The sequence below is a fragment of the Pocillopora verrucosa genome, chromosome 3 (assembly GCF_036669915.1).
Source record: "Pocillopora verrucosa isolate sample1 chromosome 3, ASM3666991v2, whole genome shotgun sequence".
Taxonomy (NCBI): domain Eukaryota; kingdom Metazoa; phylum Cnidaria; class Anthozoa; order Scleractinia; family Pocilloporidae; genus Pocillopora; species Pocillopora verrucosa.
Window position 1 is genome coordinate 29090545 of NC_089314.1, and position 20304 is coordinate 29110848.

General features: G+C 35.5%; 1 protein-coding gene across 1 annotated transcript in view; it reads right to left on the minus strand.

Annotated features, from left to right (window-relative positions):
• LOC131798165 (F-actin-uncapping protein LRRC16A-like) overlaps positions 1 to 19331 on the minus strand; it is a 31447-nt gene extending 12116 nt beyond the window's left edge. Inside the window, exons 1-28 of the mRNA XM_059115813.2 lie at positions 19189 to 19331; positions 18964 to 19061; positions 14873 to 14926; positions 14129 to 14188; positions 13465 to 13586; positions 12128 to 12246; positions 11584 to 11654; positions 11348 to 11421; positions 10776 to 10851; positions 10478 to 10566; positions 9533 to 9627; positions 8391 to 8477; positions 8020 to 8080; positions 7194 to 7236; positions 6714 to 6791; positions 6409 to 6485; positions 6187 to 6226; positions 5059 to 5129; positions 4078 to 4147; positions 3437 to 3518; positions 3245 to 3335; positions 2774 to 2828; positions 2555 to 2658; positions 2173 to 2241; positions 1741 to 1809; positions 1567 to 1651; positions 797 to 898; positions 189 to 317 (exon numbers count right to left, since the gene is read on the minus strand). Of these exons, the coding sequence (XP_058971796.2) occupies positions 189 to 317; positions 797 to 898; positions 1567 to 1651; positions 1741 to 1809; positions 2173 to 2241; positions 2555 to 2658; positions 2774 to 2828; positions 3245 to 3335; positions 3437 to 3518; positions 4078 to 4147; positions 5059 to 5129; positions 6187 to 6226; positions 6409 to 6485; positions 6714 to 6791; positions 7194 to 7236; positions 8020 to 8080; positions 8391 to 8477; positions 9533 to 9627; positions 10478 to 10566; positions 10776 to 10851; positions 11348 to 11421; positions 11584 to 11654; positions 12128 to 12246; positions 13465 to 13586; positions 14129 to 14188; positions 14873 to 14926; positions 18964 to 19061; positions 19189 to 19228 (2211 nt within the window). The 5' untranslated portion in view covers positions 19229 to 19331. The remainder of the gene's footprint in view (positions 1 to 188; positions 318 to 796; positions 899 to 1566; positions 1652 to 1740; positions 1810 to 2172; positions 2242 to 2554; positions 2659 to 2773; positions 2829 to 3244; positions 3336 to 3436; positions 3519 to 4077; positions 4148 to 5058; positions 5130 to 6186; positions 6227 to 6408; positions 6486 to 6713; positions 6792 to 7193; positions 7237 to 8019; positions 8081 to 8390; positions 8478 to 9532; positions 9628 to 10477; positions 10567 to 10775; positions 10852 to 11347; positions 11422 to 11583; positions 11655 to 12127; positions 12247 to 13464; positions 13587 to 14128; positions 14189 to 14872; positions 14927 to 18963; positions 19062 to 19188) is intronic.
• Positions 19332 to 20304: the final 973 nt, after the last annotated feature.

The following is a 20304-nucleotide window of genomic DNA, read 5'->3' on the forward strand; positions in this document are numbered from 1 at the left end:
TATTTGCTCTTTAAAGTCTTTACTTTACTTAGAAAACTTACTAGCGACAATTATCGTGGAAATTTGTTGTATAGTATATCTACCATAAAAACATTTATAACTTCTCATTATCGACCGTGTCATGCAAGAAAAATTGTCACTTTTCCATTTACGCAATTGCACCAAGAGAAATCTGACATTGAACAAACCTGTTTCAGTTTGTCTGCATCCTGTATATAATTTTTGGCAGTTTTAATCTCATTCTTCACATTTGGTTCCTGGGAGGATCGGAGCGCGCTCACGAGGTCCTGTAACTGCACCACAAGTCGGTCCACCATCTGGGGAAGTCGAGGAATGATAAGTAATATGGAGCCAACAAACACATCAACTGACCGACAATTGGTACTAGTTTTCTCAAAAAAGAAACCTCACAATATCTGAAGTCGTTTTTCTGCGGCGTGAAAAATAACTTTCCACATGACGAAGCATTGAAAATATTGGGTCGACAAGTCAGAAAAGATACGAGAGAAAATAAGCGAAGAAAGAACATGGATGGCTTTGGGTGGAGAAGATATGCACATCATATCACCAAGTTAAATCTCTCTGCATGAAGGAGAGTTATGCCCCTTTCGAAAAACAAACCTCCAACACATGTTGATTTGAGTTTGTCGTTGTACCTCAGAGAGCTCCCTCATGGCTATCAAGTTTTTCCTACTTCCACCGAAATGTGAGATTCATCAATTCAGTGAATGAGGATATATATTTTAACAAGAAGTGACTTTACTTCAAACTGCAAAACAATTTTTGTTTGACGTACCTGTTGCTGTGTAGAGGTGAGCAGCAGGCCTTGCTGTAATCTGTAGGCCTGTTCTGTAACTACTTTGTGCGGAGACTGATTCCTCAGCAACAATTTTTCGATCTGCAACGAAATACATTATGATATCAATAAATTCAACGTTACCATAAAGGAAAAACATCCACGAAATACTCTGCTTCCTTTTGGTTATGTTAATTAACTTTAAACCTCGCAGGAGTTACGTAACCCAGAACTGTCAAGGAATCTATTAATATTCGTTTTCGTTCCAAACCACGTGTTGTAATTTTCTTGTCAGTTATAGTTTAGTCGTTGTGTATTAAAGGTCTTTTCTTAAAGTGGAGTCGTTTCGCGTTTGAAGTACACAACACTTTTCTTGTTAAACACGTACGAAATTTAATTTTACCGATTTTGAAAACCAATTTAAAAAGCGTTATAACATAAAGTACAGGAATGTAAAATTGAAGCAATTTTCAAATCGAGTGTCAGAAGTACCAACGAACTGTGCTACTTCCACTTTGCTACGCGCTCTGATTGGTCTACAAAAGAATCGCATATCTCTGTCAACCAATCTGATGTAAACCAAAACCAATCGCGACTTGGACACTTGCGTTTTCCCGCGCTTGACGCCATTTGCACGTGTTCACTTGGAGTTTTCATTGGCTGAATGTGACATTTTGCATCACTCCGATAGGCTGTATTAGATAACTTAGTTCAGTTTTCGACCCTGTAATAAAAAGAAATCTACTGGAAGTTCACTGATTAATATTCACCTTTCTTAAGTGCTGCTCTGTCTGTGGTTTGAGCGACTGCGCAGCATCGTGAAGAGGCATCGGCATAGAAAGCAGTGTGTGATTGCTAGAATACAAAAACGCAGACGTGAACAGCATTTCTTTAATCCTGTTTAACAATTACGCTAGACAAATCTTGTGGGAAGTTATACTCACCTTTCTAAGGCTGCTGCGATGTCAGCAAATCCCCTGTATGTTGTTCCGTTCTTGTCCCAGTCAAGCGTTCTGAAATGTTCCAAGGTATTTTATTTTATCCTTAAACAATCGAGTTATCGATAAACGGCCTTAACGAAGGAGCTGCATACAAAATAGTCGTTTGTAGAAGCAGAAAAGCACCACTGAGGATGTCATACGGCGAAAGAGCTAGCTTACTATGGTTGACGATGGATAGAGATGTAATCACAATTACCAACTGACCAAGCCAAACCATCAGTCAACATATTCCGATTCCATCAAGAAAGGAAACCTTGGTGTATGGGTTTATTTTTGTTGATAGAACTCTAAATATTTTTTTCGCAAATATCTTATGTCTGGCGCGACGATTTCAGCAAAGCTCAGGGAAAGTGGGACGCTGACGTCATTTCTCACCTTAGTTTGGTGTTGATTTGAAGAGCTTTAGCCAGAATGCGTGCTCCCTCGTCACCAATTTGGTTTCCACTGAAAAACAAGCACAATCCGTGTTGGTGAATTTTAACTTACAATTATCTGTGTTTGCGAACACTATTAACTAACCTATTGAGAAGAACAAAACTTTCTCAACGGTGATCAATACTGAGAAACCTTTCCGTCAACAACCTCCGACGGGTGTTTTAGATGGACAACCGTGCGTTCGTAAACTGCAAGCAGTGGCAAATTTTTAAAAGCTGTCCGTGCGTGTAAGTTAGAGCACAATTTCGGTTCCTCAAACTTTCTCGCGGTATTGAGACAGAAATATAAAATTATGCTCGGTTAACCAAGCTGCTGGTTTTACCTGATGTCAAGTTCTGTCAATGTTTCATTCGTTCCAAGAGCATCCAGTAACGGAATGATGTCATGTTTAAGTTTGGACTCGGCTAACGAGACTGACTCGAGATGCTGAAAAAAGGAAAACAATAGAAAAAGTCAGGGAAATGTCACTGATTTCTGCATTAAGATATCAAATCAAACAATCAATGTTACTTTGTTTGCATGTTTGGTTTTTCTGACTCACTGAATTTTCTTCAGATAATAGTTGCACCAATGCCTCCATAATTGCAGATGAGTTCCTGAAAGACACAGGAAACAGAACTAAATATCGAACAGGGATCACATAAACAAACTCAAAGGTTCAAGTAGACATGACTATGGAGGGGCTTTGGACAATATCGCTACTGAAACGAGCAAACAGTTTCTACAGTTTAACAAGAGAGAAATATACAAATTGAAATGTTAACGGCGAGAAAGAAAAAACATTCCGACACAGCAGAGAACCTTTAAGATTTGAACCTTCAAATTTGTGCTTTCCAATCCGTTTCAATTCTCTTCATCCAAAAGCATTCTTGTTTAATCCTCGCATTTTGAAGTTCTTTCTTAACAAACCAACATTTTGCTGTTCTCGCAACGTTCAGGGCAATTATTTTAACTGGCGGAAAACGAACACAATACCTCACCGTATTCCCTATAATGAACGTGAATAACTTACCTTTGTTTCATATTCTGTCCCAAGTTTAGATATTTCAATGTCTTGTTTGATGACAGCTTCTCGAGAATCGGAATTACCTCCGTATCAAATCCTGAAATTAGAGGAGATAATTCCAATATTTGTTCAGGTCAGCAGATTCACCTTGGATCTAGTCGCTGAAGTAAAGCTAGGATCAGTCACATAAATACCCACCATTATCACTAATGTTCAGCCTGCTGACACATTTCAGGTGAGTTATATTGTCTGCTATGGCTTTCGCCCCCAGACTTCTGAGCTGCAAATAAATTGATATAACCATTACGAGGTCTACATCACTGTAAGGAGAAATAACGAGTTAAAATTATTTCAGGATTGAATTAGTTTTGCGTCACTGCCCTCTGTGAGTGGTCTAGAAATTTCACATCAACTCCTCAACCAATCGAATGTAAGGCTACAAGCAATAACGACTTTGTAACTCGCGTTTTCCCGCGGTTCTCGGATGACGCAGATTACACGAGTTTATTCTGAACTCTCATTGGCTCCTAGTAACATTTTCTTTTGTTATGATTGGCCGTCGTAATTGCAATGCTTTTGGTTGTACGAAACGGCAGCGAAGAGCGCTCTGAATAATTTTCAGGCGACGAAAATGTCTTCTGTCACAATTTTTGTATTAATATCATCAAATCTTGACTGACATATGTTCAGTAAAATGTCAACATTTCTTGCAAAAAATTTTCACCACTTGTATGGACGACTTAAACACACAAAAATAACCTTCTACCAGAAAAACAGTAAACACAAAAAATCAAAACTTAAACCTCACACTCCAACCATGATTTTCCAACTTAGCATACCTCATTGTTGCTTAAGTTGAGTTCAACATCACAAAGGAAACTGTTTTCACGTAGTCCTTCAAGAATTGCTCTACAAAAGATATTGAAATAATGGCAGAATATAATTCCTAAACATTTTGTAATCCTTTTTATAACGACAATGTAACCACATTTTACCGTGCATTTTGCAAACTAAATCAATTTATTAATCTATACGTACAACATAGTTGGGCATCACACACATGTACCCAGTGGTTCTAAATACAACCTTTCCAAGTCAAATTGAAATGGGGGTATTGGTGTTTGGGGAACAAGAAAAACTTTCAGAGAAAGGCCAAGAGCCAACAATGAACTACAACCACATTTGACACCAGGTCCAGAAATCAAATCAGAACTGCCGTAGAGTGAAACAAATAAGGCACAAATAATGTTTTACTCGAAGGGTTATATTTGACAGTAGTAGAAAAACACTAATGAACTCGTTGCCCTCATTACCCTACAAAAACACCTAAAAATCGGTATAAGAATTTAAAAGTTGTTTACATCACAAGATTCAAAATTTAAAAATAAGTATCCTATAGGCAATTAAAAATAGATTAAAAAAATTCTTCATTAAAATAATATCATTCAAAATCATCTTTCAAATGGTGAGGAACCTTTCTGGTCACTTTCTGAAAATTTCTCATATAAACTGCTCTTGAAACTAACAAAAGAGACTTTCTTCCATGTGCTTTACTCTGTAGGGTTCCATTCCGTTATTGTCCTAACCATAAAAGTTCGCCCTCGCTCAGTCTTTCTTGAATACTTCGGACAAATTAAGTTAAAGTTGGAATATCGAGTCTCTCTTTCGTGGATATCCGAATTTGCAATTAGAAAGCGCCCTCATAACTGCATTACATGTATCTCTGCCTCCCAAATTGATAATTTTCAAATAGCATGAAAATACTTTCCATAGTTCTGTGGGCTCAGTAATACTCCTCTTATCATTACATCAACACTGACCTGATGGCGTCAGAATGTAACTTGCAGTCTGATACATCCAAACATTTCAGAGCCTGGGAGAAGCTAAAAAACTGTGAGGAAAGTAACCAACATCAATATTTGAAACAATTCCAACGAAATTGATCATGGATGCCACAAACAAAAGAATTTAACATTGATATTTATCATGACACAGAGCACACCAGATTTAGAGTTTTAGTTTTATAAAAAGTAGCATACTAGAAGGCAAACAAATAATTTTACAGCAATTTTAAATTGAATATCAGTAACAGTAAGGATTGTTTTGATTTTGCTTTACTTTGCTTGGTGCATGGAGAACTTCCTCCACAACATCAACTAATCAGATAAAAAAAAAGTGCAACTAGGTCACCCATTTTTGCCCACTCTATCAGCAGTTTGCTTGTTCTTGTGTATCATTTCCATTATAAGCCCTTTGTGATATTTTTCTTTCCTCTAATTCTGGGCTGTTGAGATTTCTTTCATATGAGCTCTACAACACTCAATTGAAATGCACTCTACAAGGGGATTCTATCTTTCCATATTCAAAAGTTATTCTCCCTTCTAGGTGTTGCTGTCAATTAAATGAAAATAATTTAGTCTTCTATCACGACAACACTCTCCTACGGATAACCTTTTAATTTCTAATGTGTGAATAATGTGGTGAAGTGTGGGGAGCTTTTACAGATTCGTGCGACTTTCCATTGAGAGTCGAAAAAACCAAAACCAAAGTAATCAAAACAGACAAATCAGAAGAAAGGAAAATACCCTGAAGAGCCAATGAGATCTCAAAGTCAAAATTACCAGACTGCCTCAAGCGCGGGAAAATGTGGGCAATCAAGTTGTGATTGGTTAAGGGAGTGGTGCGATTTTTCTGCACCAATCACAGAGTGAACTAAAGCAAAAACAACTGCAATCTCAGATTACTTCTGGTACTCAATTGCAAATTGGTGTAATCTCCTTTCAGAGTTAAAGGGTTAAAAAGTACACCGTGTGATGTGAAGGTGCATCAAACATTTCCACAGTAATGTATACAAATTGTCTTTATTATTCCTCTTTCCCTTCATTCACTTCTTTGGAGTTTTAAGCCCAACTTCAAAGCTACATGTACAACTGAAACAGTAATCTTACCTTTTTGAATGAAGGTGGAACAACTGCATCTTTAGTTTTCCTGTGAAAAATTTAAAAAACAGATTGGTTAGCAACAACAAAATATTAAATTCACAGCTAAATTTACAAAAATTGCACAATTCCAATTGAGTTTCAATCTCTCAGATTTAGTGTGGCAGACATTGCTCTTGATATGGTCTCTTATCTTGCTTAGTTATAAGCTTACAGTGTATATTTGCTTACTTTGAGGTAAAACTGTTACCAGCCACTTTGATGGTTGCTAAGTGTTGAATGCAGCCTCGGATGAGAGCACCAAACAACTGGAAGAGATGAAAATTCCATCATTAGAAAAACACTGCAATTCTAATACAACTAAATGCAGGCTAACCAATAAGGAATGATTATGGAATCAATGAAACAATGAAAAACACCATTGGAGTAATGTTAAATAGACTCAAATAAGTCAGATGACGTTCATAAGACTGGCAAAGGACAAAGATTATAAGCAAAACAAATGTTTAAATAATAAAATAATAATTTATTGTTACCAGGTCAAGAGGACATTCAGTTGATGAGAGATCCAAGTAGGTCAGCATATTTGGCTTGGCTAAGAAGTCACATAAACCCTACAAAGGAGGAAAAAACTTGTTCTGGTAAGAATTAATTAGAGCCTTTTCCTATACTAAATGCATTCAATGTCAGAATCAGATAACATATGCAGTATTCAGCTGAGAATTTCTAGTAGCCAGCTGTAAAAGAAACAACAGCCAACAAAGAAGAACATTTTATTTTTAATCAAAGAGAGGTCTGTTTGGTTTAATTTAAGTGGCTCCTGCATAAGAAACAAGGACTAGCTGGTGAAAACCCTGACCACCAGGGCTTCTAAAGGACACTGATTATGAAAAACAAGGACTAGCTGGTGAAAACCCTGGCCACCAGGGCTTCTAAAGGACACTGATTATGAAAATCATTATCACAGAGAGTCAAACAACTACATGGATTCTAACAATCCCAAGAGAGAAACTTACAGCAATTCCATCTGCTTTAAGAGGATTTTTGCTCAGATCCAGTCTACATGATCAGAGAAACAGTACACAAACAAACATATCAGTAATACTATTCAGCATACAAGACTGACTCATATCACTGTTGAAGCTTAACAGTGCAGCAGACTCTGTAGCATGGAGTGGCCAGTAGGAGTTAAATGTATTTGCTACTCTTCTAGTGTGAATGTTAGTCTGTTGCACATACCACATGGAATTTGTCAGGACCATCTAACAATTAGCCAGAACACATTTATATGCCTGACTAAGGAAAGACAATGTGAGGAGGGGCATGAACCCAAACATTTCAATCCAAAGTCCAGTCCAGTTCAGGCTACCAAGTCTCCCCCAGAGAAGCTTACTTATAGAATAATGTGGGTCTAATTTCAAATGTTGTTCCTGAAAGAACATAAAGTGAGTGAGGATATCATCCACTCAGAAAAGATAGTTATACAAATAGGCAAAAAAAAGAACATCTGAAACAAAACTTAGGGTTTGCTCACATTCATATCTATTAAAGACAGAAAACAGCAGGCACAAGTAGCTAAAAAGTCTCTACCACAAAATGCTTCATGTGAGCTGCTTTCAAAACAGCTCAATGAGAGTTATTTTATTGCAATAATTATAACAAATTGAAGCCAGTTTCTTTTTTACCAAAAGTCATGTTACTTGATATCTCAAAGTGTTTTCAAGCCTTAATTAAAAGATTAAAAAGGTTCTGCAACTTACAAATGAATTAATAACAGAAGAATATGAACTACATTCATTAAAAAAAAAGGTTTGCTCACCTGTTAAAGCACATGTTACATACCTTTGCAATGAACTTTCACTATACTTGCTTGCCTTTAGGGCCTGACCCAAAGTAGAAGCTCCTGGAAAATACAAAAAGGAAAAACCTGTCAATGAAAGATGTTTCTTCTTTGCAGATTGATCAAGGGTTCAGCACTGGCAAACTGCGTCAGAAGGGAGGGGAGGAAGTTGACATGAAAGAGCTGGCAATTTATTTTTGTTTTGGATTGCCTGTAATTGCATGGTGGTGTTGAAAGAAGCTTTTTACCTCTGCAGTGTGCAAATAAAAGTATGAACAGTTTTGCCAGCTAAGTTGTATAGGCACTTGTGAATCTGAGCAAGGTTCCTTGTAAAATATTTCAAACCCAAGTTTCTACATATTTAAATATCTACCTTTTGATGTGATTCCATTGTCGGCAAGAGAAAGAAAAACCAAACCATGAGGAAGGTTACTGAATGCACCAGATAAGTGTATTAAACCTTTACAAACAAAGGAAAAACAAAAAATTAACAAACATTTAGTCAGTTATAACAAATAATCATTGACAAAATGTCTATATACAGTTCAAGGAGGTGTCTACAGGGAAAAAATCTACACTGGTACAAGTTCTTAACCAAGATGAAAACTAGATTTGGTTTTATGATGAGTTTATCTTTTTCTCCTCATCTCTCATTCTAACCGATAAAGGCACAATTCATTGGCAAAAACTGCATGTGAACTACCTGTCTCAGTCCACCAGGAAGTTGGTTTCATACAAAGACAAGTAGGTCTTCTTTGCTCACATAAAAAAATTAAAAGATTTTGTGCCAGACTGAAATTCTCATTTTAGTGCAGCAACCAGGGTGAACTAGCACTATATGACTCACCACCACATAATATTTTCTTTTCTTTGTCACAATTATAATAATAATATGTCATTTTCTCATGCGCATGCATGAATAATGAGCTATGAGAGGGAACCAAAGCGAACTCATGTTGGTCTAAATATCTATTCTGTATCATGAAGACAACCTCTAACAGAATCACATTAACATGTAGCATATGCCTTTAAATTTAATTTTTAAAGGAAGAAGCAACCGTTTTGGAAGTAATGGGCACTCTGAAAGTAGAAATTCTAAACAGTTTTGGGAAACTGCCAATAATGTCATTTACTAAACATGATCGCAATTCATTTGAAAGCAATGATGTTTTACACTGAACGTTAAGATGCTATATAGTATATATCATGTTTTAATGGAGGGGGGGGGGCAGTGGGGGCATCAGCAAAGAGGAAGATCAAGCCATTGCCAAATTTAGAACATGTCCTAAAGATGGAGTTTCCCTTAGGAACATTTCAAATAACAAATATCCACCATGGTCCACATGTACAGATACAGATGAATTTTATCAAATTTATCAACTACGTTCAACTGAGACATAATTCTTACTCAATGGCCAGTGAGTATCATTATTTTGCAGTCCTGCAAAAGACTGAGCTATGATTGATGACATGTTATGAAATAATAAAGTGATCAACAAAGACTTAAAAACCAACCTCTATCCTCAATGGAGTTGATGTTTAAACTCAAGGAGTGCAAAGCTGTTTTGGGATTTGATGTGAGAGCCAATGCAAGTTTCTGACAATGATCCCTAAAAGGTCACAATTTGAACAACTATTATAAAGCAGAGTTCAGGAAAGACCAGGAAAATCAAAACAAAGGAATGGTAACTACAAGGTCAACATTCTCACATACATTTACAAGTCATGCATTTTTCTACATGTGTGCAAGCCTCTAGTGTAGTTTGGTATAGCCTTGATGATCTGCAATCACTGACTGGGGTTAATTTGCCTCTTTTCCTGCCTCCACTGTGGTCTACTGTCAAACACTACCTATAGCCAAGTCTCCTTTGGTTGCTGGTTAATATTGGTCTGGTTCAGCTTAGTCTAGTGTGGTCTGATAATACCTAATCTCTTCTTATATTCACATCTGGTAGTTCATAAATATACGTGGTCTAATATCTCCTCTAGTTTAGTAAAGCCTTATCATCATTATAACCTGGTTGGTTTCTGGTCTTAAGGCTTTTCTCTAGTCTACATGTAATCTTGTCTACAAAATTATATTCTAGTCTTATCTCCTGGCTTTGTCTAGTTTATTACCCGCTTTACCCCCAAACAAACACGTAGTCTGACATCTGTTCTAGTCTCGTTGCTGGTCTACCACCTTGCATATAACCTAGCATAGATTGGCCAAGTATCTGGTCTACATGTATAACTTGTTTCTGGTCACATTCTAACCAGGTTGAACAAAGCCATTGGGAAACGAAGGTAGCTGTAGCCCACACAATAAATGATACCACTAACTATCTATATTGCCCTTATATAAACCTTACATTGTAAAGAAAATATGTGGCCATAATCAATAGATTGCATTTCAATAAAACAACAATCAAATTCTGATATCTTAAATTATTCTACATCCATGTTCAGTCTACTATGTACCTGCCAAAACCAGCACTATCAAGTACTAGTTCTTCCACTGTTGTAGACTTCTTTGCAGCTTTGCAAATGGCATCACAGACTTCTGATCCCTAATAAAAGGAATATTTAACAAAAATTGTAAACAAGATTAAAGTTAAACAAGCCATTTACTACTCTTTCCAGACAAGAAAACATACAGCCTTGTTGGAAGATGGTTTGGGTTCATTGAAAGATTGTGAGCTCTTTTTGCATGTATTTCAAGACTAAGTTTCCCATTCTCTCTGTTACAGTATCAATTCAGATGTTTGCAAACACATACCAGTTTATGTGAGTCACATGTCACTTTAGTGAACCAATCATTATACTCAAGAGTTGAAATAAGAGGAACCAAATCCCTGGAAGATTAAAGAATAATTGTAATTAGAAATGATCATAAATGAAACATTACTGCACAATGGAAGCTACAGCAAATGCTGGTGCAGCAGATAATTCTTACAACTAACAAGAATCACAGAGGTAGACCCACTACAGAAACTGAATGAAAACAAGAGCAGTCATTACGTTTTGAAGAAACCATTATATTGGAGATATCAGTGTAATAGTTATGTGGCAAAGTAAAACATCACAGCAATCAACATCTTAACACATAACATTGAGTAAGCTCAGCTGCAACGGGCGTTACGGAATACACCCCCTTATCAAAAGCACTGGGAATTTTAAGAGTGACATGTATGTCTGAAATGGTCATATGAGAACAACATTGAAAATTATGATTGTTCAATGACAAGTAGAAGTATCATGCAATTTATGGCCAGCATTTTGTCCTTTGCAAAGGACTTGAACAGATATTTTGCATAAACCATGTTACACATTACAAAACAGCTGACTTACTTGTGCTCAAGATGATCAAAGTCTTGAATGTTCAACTCTTTGGTATTGAGTGATAAGTAAATTGTGTCAATATCCTGCAGATACAGCAAGAAAACATAAAAAGCTTTAAAACTGATCAAAATGTACACTGTTATTGAACATTGTATTTCTCAGAATCACCAATGCCAAATGCTCAGACCAAAAAAACTAATAAATGCCATCTTTATTTACCAATTTTATTCACCATAAATACATACCCAAACAACCTCTTCAAGATGTGGCTGGCCATAGAAATCACACATTGACACATACACTTTAGAAAATCCACCTTCAGAAAGAGACATACAGAAAATGCAGAGTAGGTAGATTCAGCACAGTAATTATTATATAACAACAATAATAACAAAACCTAACTAAAACTAACCAAAATCATGATTATACTTGTAATTAAAATTGCAAAAATCTTAGAACTAATAATCAAATAACAGCAATATATTAACATTACTGTATCCCTTGATGCAAGGAGATACACATGGCTGTTGGTATATAGATGCTTAGCTGGATGTTCCTGAAAGCCAACTACCTATGTTTTCTAAATTACATTTTAAAAAATATTGAAATGCACACAAGTGTATCAGTGACATAGAGTGCAGCAAACCTTTCAGCACGTGTGATGCTAATACAGGGACTGATAGTGAAAGGTACTGACAGTAAACTTTTGACCTCATTTCTTCAATTCCTAAATTATCATACCATGAACCTCTCACAATTTATCAAAAATAAAAATTCACCACAACTCACCACAAGGTCCAATCTCCACATCTCCTCCTGAATTCCGCAGGTTATTGGCCAGTGTGGTCACCTGTTCTTGCCTCATGTCACTCTCTTCTGGTGGTCCATATGTCACCCTCAGAGAACGGCTGTAAGTTTGTGTTAAGAACAACATTCATACCTCCACAAATCTATATATGGAAAGCTGCCAAACTGTAGAACACACTTTTTTACCTCACAAATCGGTACTGTTATTCCCCACAGTATCAACAAGCGCTTTTCATTCAATTAATTTATTCTTGTTTTCTTATCACCATATTCCCACCAATAGCATAGCTCTATTTTCTGCATATAAACCCTCACACAACCCACAATTCCTCCAATCACTCTGACAAGGGGCTAACACTTGAAACATCAGCTTTTAAACTCTTTACTGTGGCCAATTTACATTATCAACTCAGTTAATAATACTAAATAACTAATTAAAATCTATGCACAGCCATTTTCACCAACATTCATTAATATCATAAGAATAAATAAGAAATACTGTAAACGTCCATGTATAAGCCGCACTGTTCTTCACAAAATTGAAGCCAAAAATCAAGGGTGCAGCTTATCCATGGATACATACCAGAAAGCTATGAGAATCTCTTTGGAGATAGCGATAGCAATGACTTTTATGGCTTTTAATAATAAACACTGACTATATCAAATGTTCACGTGAAGAACAGTAGCATCTTTTATAAATTACCTGAAGTATTGTAATATCAATTAATGAAATAGAAACTGATATGATTGCATCAGTGGGCATGCTTTATGTTCATGCCCAGACCCAGACTCCTCCCAACATTTAAAGCTTGGCTACTAAGTACTTGTTTTTTTTTCAATGCCGAAGGAATTTCAACTTAATGGCGTGTTTCGAAGTGATAATCTTGAAAAATCAGATGGAAAGAGCATTTTAAGTTAAAGATGGTGTAAATTCCAATGAAAAAGAAGGTATGACAAATGAAATTCTGCTTTCTTTAGACTTAATAAATGTGAAAGATAGCCACAACTTCTCTGTCGGTGTTTCGAAACCTTGATTGTTTGTAGCAATACATCTCCACTGAAACTTCAGACTGTATTGTTTTTATTTTTTTCCAAATTCTGCGCTTACAAATTGGGGGTGCAGCTTATCTACGGATGCGGCTTATACATGGACGTTTACGGTAATTGCCAACCTAAGAAGCTTTGATTGTTAAATGAATTCTCCTTGTCGATAGCAAAGGAAATGTATAGAGAACAGTATGGAGAATAATGATAATGATGCTTAGCTGGAAAGGGTTCAGTACATATTTATCTAATAATAATATAATAATAATACTTACTCTGGGTTACCCGATGGAAAGTTTGATTTGAGAGCAACCAAGATGTGAGCAATAATCTCTGTGCAATCTTTGGGTTGAAAAAGTCTGAAATAATTTGGCTTCTCCCCACATAATACTGTCAACTGAAATAAAATGATCAAATGTTTCACTGTATCAAAACACCAAAATATCATACATGGATATTAACTGGAAACAGCACCTAGTAAAAAATCAGTTATAGAAAATATTAATTCTGGATTTGACATTGTATTTAAAAAGTATGAAATTATTACTGACACTATTTAAAAGAGTAGACCAATCATCATACAATACCAAAAATGAAACAGATTGAGTCTTATAATTACTTCAGGGTGTTGCTGGAAGTTCAGTTAAGACTGATTCACTCATCAATTGGTGAGATAAAGTATGATGACCTGAAAAATTTAGACGTGACTGAAAGTGATCCTCGCAGTGATGCACACTACTTGAGAAGTTGTGAAAATAAGGCCTGAAAAAAAATTCAGGCCTTGTTTTACTACTTCTCATTGCCATTGACAAGTAGTGTGCATTACTGCGAGGATCACTTTCATTCACATCTTTATCCGCAGTTCAAATATATGACTTTCATATATTCTTAGCCTGAAAAATTTAGAGTAGTGTAACTGCCTTTCTGAAAACAACTTACCAAGAGAGGTTTACTACTTTCAATTTTCTGTATTTCCAAAACATGCATGCTAAAATCCACCTACAAAGATAGAAAGGGAGAGTAGCTGTAAGCTGCATTTCATGCTCAGTCATGGCTCTAAGACTACAACTGAATATGCAATATGCAATATTGAAACTCATCAAAATATTTCATTAACTCTAATAGGCTATTTTACAGTTGTGTACTTAGTTGCCAAGCCTTTGATTTGGAGTGAGGCTGAAGTTGACCATGTTGTGACAGAGACCAGGATCTAGTTAGTATAATTACAAAGTAGTTTACATTTGAAAAGCAGCAAGGTTTGTATCATAACAAGATCACCCTTAGCCTTATTCCTGTTCAAAGGCTTGGCAACCAAGCACACAACTGTAAAATGGACTATTACAAAGAAAATAATATTTGTATAACATTTTGACCAAACAAAATAATTGAATGATTCTTTCACAACATATCAATTCAATTTTTAAATTTTTCAGTTATCATAATGCCACTAAAGCACTAAGAAAAACTCTTTTCCTCCTAAAAGACCAGATTTATTCAGCAGATCAACAGTTTCTGGTACATTTTTGCTAATGGACATGAGAGGAAAGAAATGCTTATTGCCTTTTACTATTGCCAGAGCATTGCAGTGAGGAATTGAAGAGGACAAGAATTCTAATGAACCTTTATTGTTGTTGTAAGTTATGACAAAAACAAAAATATTACCATCCTTAATATAAGTTTTACCTTACAGCCATTCTTGGTGCTGGTAAGTACATAGAATCGATGGGCTGAGAGAGCCTGAAAAAATACAAGGACTGTTTAAAAAGAACTCAAGTTCTTTTTGTTTTCATGCAAATGAAAGGAAATTATTCAAAAATGCCATAAAATAGCTCACAGGTAAACCTAAAAAAATACTAGGAGTGCATCAAGGATGCAGTAATAATCATTTAATTAAGAAAGAGACTGCATTTTCTATCAGTTTACCGATGTAATAACCCATGTGGGAGAACAGAACACACATTTGTTACTCCCAACATCCCATCTCTTTTGTACTAGTGCATCAGTAGAAGAACAGTCTATTTCTTCTATACATTAGACTTGAAATGTTTCCATTTTCTAAAGGTTTAGCAGTGCACTAAACAGTAGGTTTTTAGACCAATCATCACACTCATAGTATGCCTATCAGTTCTCTTACAAAGAAGATTGACATCTCATATTCTGCAGTGGCAGAGAATTATTTTATATAATCAATTAAAACACATTTACATTTACATCCTTTAAACTGTATCTAAACACAACTATGTGTGAACTATCCTATTTCCTCTACATGTATATAAATTTCATATCAATTCAATTTCATATGACATGCAACTAAAAAGAAAAAAACACAGCAAAACTAAATTCTGCTCTGATTAAAATTTCCCAGCCATGTTATGGGAGACTGGACAGGTTGACAAATAACCTGCCTCATTAACTTTTCCTTTTGTTCTCTCACAAGGAACTGATTATGATCAATATCAGCTTAACAATGAAGCACAAAAATAAGCCCATGGAAAAAAATAGAAAGCATGTGTTTTATGCACGAACAGCTGATTGTACAGAATAAATTCTTTATGTATACTTTTATTTGCACACCAGGGTGTCCCCTTGCAGTTTATTATGCAAGGTAAAAGCAGAGATCAGAAGAGGCCCTCAGGCAGAATAACACCACAGACACAGGAATAATTCTAATACATTAAATCCATAACTGAATTATTCATTCACTAGATAATCAAAATTAGTCAAAAAAAATTCAGATGAAAGAATAACCATCTCATTACAATAATCACTTCCCTCTCAATTTACTTCAATCTTCAATCTCTGCAAGTCCACCTTCCCCCCACAACAACAATGGCCGGTAAAGTACACCATGCAGTGTAATTGCCAAAATACCCTCTCCTCCAGCACCAGTTTATTAACAACTGACACAAAATACTGTGTAAAATGGTACAAACACACCCTTGAAAACGTAAATTCAACACAGAAAAAATGTCTTTACCCCCTAGATGCAAAAGTTTTACGAATGAATTTTTTTCACATTTTCCTCTAAAAATCAAGTAGCGGTTGTTTTGAACTTGTTATATCATTAAACAAAACCATTGGCATTTGTAACTAAAAGTGTTCTTGCATTCAACAGGTGTCATATCATACCCAATTCTTTCCTGTATCAGTCAGCTCTCTGCAAAAGCAACTGTCCTTGTTATGGAGAAGTTTAAATGTAAACAGACTGTGAGGCATATGAGTACATCTTTTAACTAAAGTATATGTAAATTCAGCTTGCACACCCCTTGTCTCTTAAAGTAAACCAATACTTTTAAGTATCAAAATTAAGTGTTTTTGACAATGAAACAGAGTGTTTTATTAACTAGAAAATTATGGTTCAAGAGTGAGTAGACATTCTCACTTATAAAATCCATCCTTGATCCTCGAAACTATTGATAAATCAAGGCTCAAGGATTGAGAATTTATCAACATTGAACATGCATACATATACATGTATATAATTATGTACAGTACCATCATCATTTAGTAAGAAAAATTAACAAGTTTATGGAGCTAACAGCAATATCGCCCAAAGTACTATGCTCCATAAGAGTGTACAAAACAAAGAGAATCAAGTATAATAAGTACAAACAGATCAATAGTGATATATGCTAGGTTTTGACTGTCTTTTCTGACAAAATCAGATATTGGATTAAGGCTTTAAGATAAAGTCATAGACACTCTTCCTGCTTTTAAATGAGAAATACAACATAGTTTCCCCAAAAATGATAGAATGACACCCACACAGGCACCATGTACATGAAGGCTCAATTCTTCTTCAAGCCTTGCCAACTCCTTATGCGACATTTTACAGCAATGACAATTTTCCTTTACATTTATGTATATTTTCATAACCCATTATAAGTTATTACTTCTGTTAATAAGTTTTTAAGTACTAGACAGAACCAACTGCAAAGTAGATGGCCAGTGGAATTTTCATCTTTACTCTAACTAATGATGTTAGTTTCGGAGAAAAAAAGGCTGTAATTTTGCTTTACATAGACAGCAAATTTTGCAGGTTGCCAGATCTTATTGAAACTCTTAATTACAACATTTAACTTGTCCTTGCCTGTAAAATCCTGTAACATTATGTATTAACCATTTCCTCTTTTAGAGGTAAATCTGAAGTTTGATGCCAGTGAAGAATACATTTTTACCACTCTCTATAGGAACACTATTGATGGTAAATAAGTACAGTGAGCCCAAAAATCTCTTGTATAAAGATACAATTCAAAACTTGTTTAAGATCAATATCACACTTTCGATTCCCATCACCTACATTTTCAAGAGCTTAAATAATGACAAATGTATGACAATAAAAGATTATGAAAGCAATTTTATATACCAGTTCGCTGTTATCACTTGCATCATTTTTTTTGGCTGACACTCAAGATTTAAAAAATTGTTCCTGAATAAATCTACTATAAAACAGAGACTACGGTCAGTTGAAAAAGTTAAGTCAGTCTCATTCAACCAGCCAGGGTCTCAAGATCCACAATATTCTTTTCAATTTTCTTACCATAAAAAGAATTATTAGTACAACAATAGATTACCCTGGAGATTTTGGTGCACAATAAAAGTTGTACACAAACATAAGCCATAGTGAGAAGATTGCACATGAAAATTTCAAACTTTTGAAATAAAAAATTTGGGGGGTAGGTATGGCTTTTAAATACTTTGGCATCTGGGCCAGAGCATAATTTGGCAAGTCTCTTGTGAAGGGTAACTTGTTTTAAGCTTGCTCTCTTAACTCACTCACATGGTTTCTGCTTAACAAGGTTAACATATATTTGCAGTTGTTTAAGAAAACTCTCCTAACTCTTCACAGAATTCACATAAATTTTATTTATTTCTATGTCCCACAATTAGAGTTAGAGAAAGATCTATATCATCAATATCACTGCATTAAGTTCACATAATAATTTATATTGACAAGATCAAACATAAACTTAAGCTATATTTTGTCTATTTTGAAAGTACTGCTTAAAACTTATAAACCCCTACACGCTAAAGTATGGTACAAATATTGTACAAGAATGCGCACCATTCCAGTTCACACCTAACATAATCATCGTCTCTAAATATAATTTGTTGATTGACCATCGAATCAAATAAACTGAAGGCATACAATATTTTGCCAAAACAATCCATACGTAGCGATCGAAACGAAAAACTGTCGAAAGTTCAATTATACAAATTAAAAAATTTAAACGCTGAATTCGAGGAATATCTTTCTCAAAGGAATTTTTCTGCTCCACGATGGATACATTGAACTTCACACAAACGAAACCAACCACTCGTAATATTGTTAGGTTTGCAATCACGAGATTAGAGCCGATGATCTCCTCTACTGCCATGAAACAAAGCAAAACAATCCGAAAACCGAGAAACCGAAAGCTTGAGTTAAGTTTTCGATAAAATCACCAAGATATCATCAGCTTTCCTGTTGCTTACCAGTCTCAACAAACGGGAAGAAACTTTACAGATCGCTAAACTACCCACGGTGATCGTTTATGAAGAGAACAATTGCTACTGCTGGAATGTTTTGACTCAATAAATTGGCCGGAGTAAAGGTCCATAACACAATCACTGGAACGAAATTATGATTTCAAAACCATAAATCGACCACGAACACGCAACAATGGTTACAAAGAGACACGAATATCTCAAGTTGAGAAATGAAACCGTTCATGCTCAGAAACCCTATTGCTAAGGTCTACGGCAAACACCGTGTTTGTTTGACAAATACTCACCAAAATTCTAGCCTCTGAGCGGTCGCCCTTGAATTCTATAGTCCCTTTCTTGATGAAGGCTAATTCTATGTTCCTCCTGATCGCCAACTGTACATTTTCTGTGGACATGATCGCATAAACGCAAACAAATTCAGCTCACGTTGAAAAACTGATATAAGCACCCAATCTTGACGGAAGTTGCCGCGGCATGTGAGAAAATTTTTACATTATAAATATCACTCGTACCTAAAAGACCGGGCTCTATTTCTGCGGAATCATCCCCCATGACTTTTCCGACCAAATACGCTGAGAAATCCAGCGCCCAATGCTGTTAAGGTAAATCTAAACACGGGGCAAAAATATGAACTGCTTGTCACACATTCACTTCTCCTTCCTGTTCAAGCATTTAAGTGATTACCATATTAGGCGTGTCACCCATTGACTCCGTAGGGTGGGGTAAGGGGTTGATACATGGCAAATCTGTTCAAAAGTTTTCACCTGAGAGGTGAGTCGCTTGAAGAAATTGCAGTACTATTTTTGTGTGGATTAGCGATGTTTTTTTCGGCATAAGCGAATTTTTAAAGCTCGAAACGACCACAATTGCAAGAGGAACTATTTTTTGCTCGAGCAGCGGATCATTAACGACGAAACATAACATTTTCACTTCGTGTCAGTGAAATTTCACTGAATACAATTATGCGAAGATAAAATCTTTTTGTCTGAGAAGACATAACATAACATGATCAACATACCATGATATTTATTTAAGATGGAGAAGTAAGATGTCTGAACAACATGACTGACATACCAAGAAAGATAAACAAAATTGCTTTCCATTTTCCTTACATACTTTCTGAAGTTTTTTTCTTTGGATTGAATTAAGGTAGAAAACATTCCGGAAGGCTCACTTCGAAAGATTTTAAATGTTGATGAGAATGACCTTGAACTACACGCTGTGTGAATTTTTATGAACCCTGTAATTTGCATAAATTCCATTACAACTAAGGTATTTAATTTTAAAACGAATTATCTCTTGCTTAGACCACTCTCTTAAACTGTTTTAACAATACACTTATTTTAATCTGTTATTTCCTCCAAATGATGACGATGTTTAGGACTCATTAGTATTCCAAATTCACAGAAGTTAAGGCAGGTTATGTAACTCACTTCCTTGTTTTTTGTTCTTGTTTTTTTTTTTGTTTGTTTTTTTTGTTTTTATTTTTAAAGAATTAAAGTGCTCTAACGAGTCAATAGTTTTGAATTTATAAGTCTAGATGAATTAATTAAACTGTCTTAAACTTAAATACGTCTCCAACTTAACCTGGTGACAGAACAATACACAAAGACAAAAGGTATGAATTA